At 27.3% G+C, this 6,516-nt stretch overlaps 1 protein-coding gene across 3 annotated transcripts; it reads left to right on the top strand.

Moving 5' to 3' along the window:
- The first annotated feature begins 3,842 nt into the window (after positions 1-3,842).
- LOC112711053 (dof zinc finger protein DOF3.7) lies at positions 3,843-6,269 on the top strand. Of its 3 annotated transcripts, none has more exons than XR_011865835.1 (3): positions 3,913-4,154; positions 4,679-5,696; positions 5,877-6,269. XR_011865835.1 is itself a non-coding variant. In XM_025763598.3 (2 exons), the coding sequence occupies exons 1-2, from the start codon at positions 4,131-4,133 to the stop codon at positions 5,633-5,635; spliced, it is 984 nt and encodes a 327-aa protein (XP_025619383.1). In that variant the 5' UTR covers positions 3,843-4,130; the 3' UTR covers positions 5,636-6,269. The 3 variants fall into 3 exon arrangements, 1 of the variants encoding a protein (XP_025619383.1); XR_003157185.3 differs by having other exon boundaries at positions 3,922-4,154; positions 4,676-5,696; XM_025763598.3 differs by having other exon boundaries at positions 3,843-4,154; positions 4,676-6,269.
- Positions 6,270-6,516: the final 247 nt, after the last annotated feature.

Below are 6,516 nucleotides of genomic sequence, written 5' to 3'. Positions count from 1 at the left end.
TGTTGAATCACCCTCTAATCATTAACTCTAGTCCTTCCCAAGGGAGAGGATTAGGACTTATGACTAGAAACCGATTTCCAACTTGCTTGACTTTCCTTTACCTAGTAAGGGTTAACTAAGCAGAGTAACTTCCAATTATCAATTAATCTTGAGAGTATTTTAACAATAATAGGGCTTCCAACTAATCTACCCCCAGTCAAGGCTTTTATTTAAAATTAATTAAACTCTCTAATTTAAATTTCTGTTTATCAATTCAACCAATTTTGAAAACACCCGATTGATGAAATAGCATATCTCCTTGCAACTCGTTGGGAGACGACCTGAGATTCATACTCCCAGTATTTTAATTTTCAATATTGTGGCAACCCCTTTTTAAATTGATAAGCGGATTTTCGGCTGGTTAAGGACTGTACTTGCAACGTGTCCCTATTAGTGAATTCTTAACTCGCCAATTTCCGCCACGTTAATCAGCGATCTCCAAATATGAAATTATCTAATTATGTAGAGACATATTCTATTATCTCCTGAAATTGATAATACAACAAGTCGACTGCATCACAAAAAAATTACTATTTTAAATAATATTCAATAAACATTTAATGAAAATATTATGAATAACAATTAACTAATAAATTTCAATTTCTATAAATTAAAATAGGTTAATGCCATTTAAATCTCATCCTTTGTATCCAAACAACTTATCAAAATTAAACTTCACTATCCTAAACCTTATCCTAATCCAATGTCCCCAACATATCCTCATTTATTCTTATGTAACTCTAATCACCATTATTACAACTATTCTACTTTAAATTGTATTTACCAATACTAATAAACAATAACACTAGCATTTTTGTCAATTACTATCATTTCTATTCTAACATCTCTATGATCGATAATATCATTACCATTCTAAATTCATTTCTAATTTAACAAGAAAGCTCCTAAATCAAGTAGAAATTACTATACTAACCTTGTCATTGCAACATCGTCTAGTTGATATTAAAATATAAGTTTTTTAAAAAATTATAAACGGATAATATTAAAAAGTATTTATTTTATTTCAGTAATTTATCCTAAATTTAATATGTAAAAATACATATAAAAATTATCACTACATATTTCCTATTCTTATTTCGAATTCTTAATTAGACATAAATAAATTATAAAATTATCTTTTCAGAAACAGAGATCCAAAGTATAATTAAATAAAATTTTATTCTGAATTTTTTTAAGTTAGGGGACACTACTTCCTTCTTTTACTAGCATGGAGCTCTGTCCTTGATTATTGGTAGTATAAGATTTTGTATTTTAATTTAATTATTTATAAAATATTTATATACTAAAATTAGTCATTAATATAAAATATATATTAAAATATAAAATATATATTAAAAATAAATTAAATAATATATATTATTTATATATAAATATATAATAATTAACAATTTTAATAATTGATTTTAATATATAAAAAATATTTTTTATTTTTAATTTACTCCTCACTTTTATGATTAACTTCAACCTTTTCTTGATTACTCTCGATGCAGGTAAACACATCATCATTCCATTACTAAGATAAAATCTCTCTTTTGAGCACTTTACTTAATTCTTAAGAACATACCCACCAAAAAGTCAAAACCGAATAATATTAATCCGGCGGTGCAGGCGAAAAACACCAAAATAGAAATTAAAGAAAAAGAAATTACTCGGAGAATGCATGGAGCAATAATTATCTGCACCGTTGATGGGATCATACATTGATCACGCACATCCAACTTTAATTTTAAACATTTAACGAGTTAATGGAAGTCTTTTGTAGCTTAGCGAATCAGTTAGATTTGCATTTTGAGACATATATTCCCGCTTCTTGGAATAAAATATTCTCATCACATTCGCCAACATACAATATTCCCATATTTTATACAAGTTGTATTACAAGTATGTATTGATTTATATTTTTATAATATTATACATTCAATAAATATTATTATTTTTAAGAAAAATATTATTTGTATATTAAAATTAGTTATTAAAATCAGTCACTAATATATTTGTGTATAAATATATGTGTTTTAATTTATTTTTAATGTATATTTATATTTTGGCATGTATTTTATACTAGTGACTGATTTTAGTGACTAATTTTAATATACACGTAACATAACCCTATTTTTAATTAATACTTGATTAATAATAATTTATCTTTATATTTATAGATATTTTTTATATAAAAAATATATAATTTATATTTATATTTATTAATACATATTAATTAATATAATTTGTATGAATATATTTTAAAATTTATATACATAAATTAGTAATTTATTTATTAAAAATAATTTAATATTTATATTAATTAAATAATAATAAAAATTATTAAAAATTATTAGTCTCTAATTTTTTTATATTTTAATTAGTTATCAAATTCAAAAGTAATCATATCTCATTTAAAACAGATTATTTAGCATCTATTGTTAGACAAAATATAGAATTTAAAACGAATAGATATGGATGGATTTTTTAGGTGATTAATAGTTTTGTCTTTTAAATCAATATATAGTTAATACTAATAAATATGGTGCAAAATAGAATGATTTATGTATGCATACTTGTTTTTTCTTTTTTTTTTTGTTTATTTTTTTCTTTCTCTTTCTCTTTCTTATCATTATCGTCATCATCTCTTTTTTTTTTTATATATGTTCAGCAAAACTACTAAATACATAAATTTTAGTGTATAATATAAAAAATTTTATACACAACACAATTTTTTTAAAAGATTAAGAATCTAGAATAATATTGTCTTATCTAACAAATAAATTATATTTAAAATATCAAATATCATCAAAATTCAACAGAAATTTATTATATCAAAAACAAAAAATTAGTATAGAAAAAAAAACAACAATAAAAATATTTTTTTAACTATGCAACAAAACTATTGAATACAAAAAAATTTTAATATACAGTACAAAAATTTTGTAGTGACTATTGTAAAAAATTTTGAATGATTATATTTTAAAATATTGATTCACCTAACTAATAAAATATATTTAAGGTATTAAATATCATCAGAATTTAACACAAAATTATTAGATAAAAAATAAAAATTAATATAGAAATTAAAAGGACAAAAAAAAAAAACAGCAATAGTTTGAGCTGTGCAACAATAATTTATATATTATGTACAAAATTACCGTATTATGTCAATAAGAAAAAATGTGAAAAAGAATAAAAAGTATGTGCACATATTACGTGAGTAGTTTTTCTTAAGTTTAAATCAACTTGATTATATTTAGTTAAAGAAATGTTTATACATATAACATCATTGTTTTTGTTGATATTAAAAGGTTATTATTTTCAATTAATAATTAATTATTAATATTTAAAAATATAAAATAAAAATATGTTATTAAATTATTAGACTAAAATAATTAAATTAATAATTAAAAATATTAATAAAAAATATCAAATTCTGTTGGTTCTTAAATTTTTATAATATATATATATATATATATATATATATATATATATATATATATATATATATATGCAAAGTATATTAATTTATATACGTGTGCATGTATGTAAACAAAAATACGACATTAAAAATTTAGTATAAAAAACTGTTAGCATTCTAAAATTTTTACATCTGCTGCATTGGTCCTTACTGAATTGTTTTATGTTGTTTATATTTTATTATGAGTAAGACACAAGTATTAAATTATAGAGTCAATTGTACGTATCATTTTTTTAAATTTTATATAGTATATGCGGTGTGACATGATGAAGGATTAAAATAAGTTAAATAATAGAACCCGCCCCATATTGTTGCTCTTCCATTGAATCATGATAATGAAAGTATACGCACTATTAAATCGATAAAGTTGTCAAAGGTGATCCATTCGTTCATTCATTCACAGGCTATTAGCTCAACACACCGACCCACCAAAAAACATTCCCCCTTTTCGTTTTTCTGCAACGCCTTTCGAGAAAAAAAAACAAAAGCCATACCAACACTACCATCATTTCTCTCTCTTTCTCTTTCTCTTTCTCTTTCTCTTTCTCAGAGAGAGTGTACTCTCCTTTTTTCTTTGAATCCCTCATATCGATCTCTTCATCTATCCATGGACACAGCTCAGTGGCCACAGGTAATTAAATTAATTATCATCAGTAGTAGCTAATCAACTTGCTTACTTAATCATAATTCTTCTCTTTTAATTTCTTGATTATATTTCTCCATGATATTATTTTGATGATGATTCCTTAAAATTATTAAAGTTATATACATATATTAGTAGTGCGTGGTACTATACTCTGGCCTCCCTGGTGCAACTACTGCGATTTATTCATATCCATCACTTGTCTTTAACACATGTTACTTTCACTTTTTTCTCGCTTTTTCTTTTTCTGATCTCCTTTTTCCATAAAGAAGATAAATTCATCAAGAAGTTTCTCATCTTTTTTCTCCACTCTAAACATAGTTATGCTCAATGGAAAAGTCTCAGGGAATTATACTACTGTTGTTCTCGTTGATCTCAAGTATATATAAATGTTAGGATTAAGATTAACGGTTAAAATTAGTGGAATATGAGTATTCATAACTGAAAGTCTCAATTATTATCTATGCATGAAACAATTGAAGTAACAAATTAGTGTTTTTGTGAACTAGGAGATTGTGGTGAAGCCAATAGAAGAGATAGTTGTGGGAACAAACACATCATCATGTCATCAATCAAAACCACCATCTTCTAATAATCTTGCATCAGAGAATAATAACAACAACAATACCATCAAGAAACCAAGGCCACAGAAAGAGCAAGCCCTAAACTGTCCAAGGTGCCATTCAACAAACACAAAGTTCTGTTACTACAACAACTACAGCCTTACACAACCAAGGTACTTCTGCAAGACTTGTAGAAGGTACTGGACTGAAGGTGGGTCCCTTAGGAACATCCCTGTTGGTGGTGGATCCAGAAAGAACAAGAGATCTTCTACTTCAATATCATCATCACCGTCACCGCCTTCACCCAACAAGAACATTAAGCTTATTGGTAAGGTAGTCCATGAAGGCCAAGATCTGAACTTGGCTTTTCCGTCTGATTTGGTTGTTCATCAACAAAACAATAACAACAACAATAATACTCTTTCTTCTTCTTCTTCTTCTTCAACTATTACTAGTACTGTTACTACTACTACTACTACTACACCACCCTCTTCTACTACTCAATTCTCAGCAATGGAGCTTCTTACTGGGATCACTTCAGCAAATTCAAGAGGGGGTTTGGGTTTGAACTCTTTCTTGCCTCATCATCCACCTGATCCAAACACAGTGCTGTACAATAATAGTACTTTTGCTCTTCAGGATTTCAATAAGACAGCAGGATTGAATTTCTCTTTGGATGGGATTGGGATTGGGATTGTAGGGAGTGGATTTGCAGGCCTTCATCATCATCAACAAGATCAGACAAGTGGTGGTGGGAATAATAATGGGAGACTTTTGTTTCCATTTGAGGATTTGAATCAGGTTTCTAACGCCGACGCAATTGATCATCAGAGTAATAGCAAGGTGCATCAACAAGGGGATTCAAGTGGATATTGGAGTGGGATGTTAGGTGGAGGATCATGGTAATATTGATTATTCAACTAGGTTTCTGATCTGGTTGAACATCACAGATATTCTCCAACTATAGGTAATTCTGCTCCAGATAGTTGAAGCAGAATAATTATTTATTAATATTTTTTTACCCGTTTGAAGTCTTTTTCTTGTGTTTTTTATTTTTTTTCCATCACCTTGGGTTTCTTCATAACTGGCTAACAGCTGATAGGATCCATATCTCTCTCTCATGTTAATTTCTTATATATGTATGTAGCTCCTCTTAGTTCTCTTCATCTATCGTGAACAAGGTGGGATAGATCTCCAAAGATGAAGCTTATTTTAGGAAGGCTTCAAGTGCTATGAAAAAAACAAGGTTATATTATTATTATCACACTTGATAATGTGTAATTAGCTCCATTTTTTCAAGGATAACAAAGTTATTATTGGGGGGGGGGGGGTGGCGGGGGGCTAGTATAGCATAAATCAAGTGTATGTTATGCCTTTTTTATTTAATTTTTATTAAGCATTGTGCCATCATTTGTTTGACTGTCTTGTAATCCAATCGGGGAAAACAAAAAAAGAAATTGTATAATTTTTGTACTATTATATACTTGATTATTGTTGGTATATGCTATGAATATCAGATTAAAAATCTTTGGACTGTGAATATCTATGTGTGGTACTTTTAATTTTTCCTTGTTTTGTCTTTCCTTTCTCCATCCTCTCTTTCTTTCCGTGCATTTGCTGCGTAAATATGCATTCATCAGGTTTTGAGTGGTGTCAGTGGCATTCATCTATATTCCATAATAAAGAATATGTCACCATGATGAAGCGGGTTATTATTATTGCTATTGCTATATGCTAGCTAGAGGAGAATATTAAAGCCAGGTGAGACTTCTGATCCATTCACGTGA

Source organism: Arachis hypogaea, chromosome 9 (genome assembly GCF_003086295.3).
Source record: "Arachis hypogaea cultivar Tifrunner chromosome 9, arahy.Tifrunner.gnm2.J5K5, whole genome shotgun sequence".
Lineage (NCBI taxonomy): Eukaryota > Viridiplantae > Streptophyta > Magnoliopsida > Fabales > Fabaceae > Arachis > Arachis hypogaea.
The sequence above is the reverse complement of the archived record's forward strand: the minus strand, read 5'-3'. Positions and strand labels throughout refer to the sequence as shown.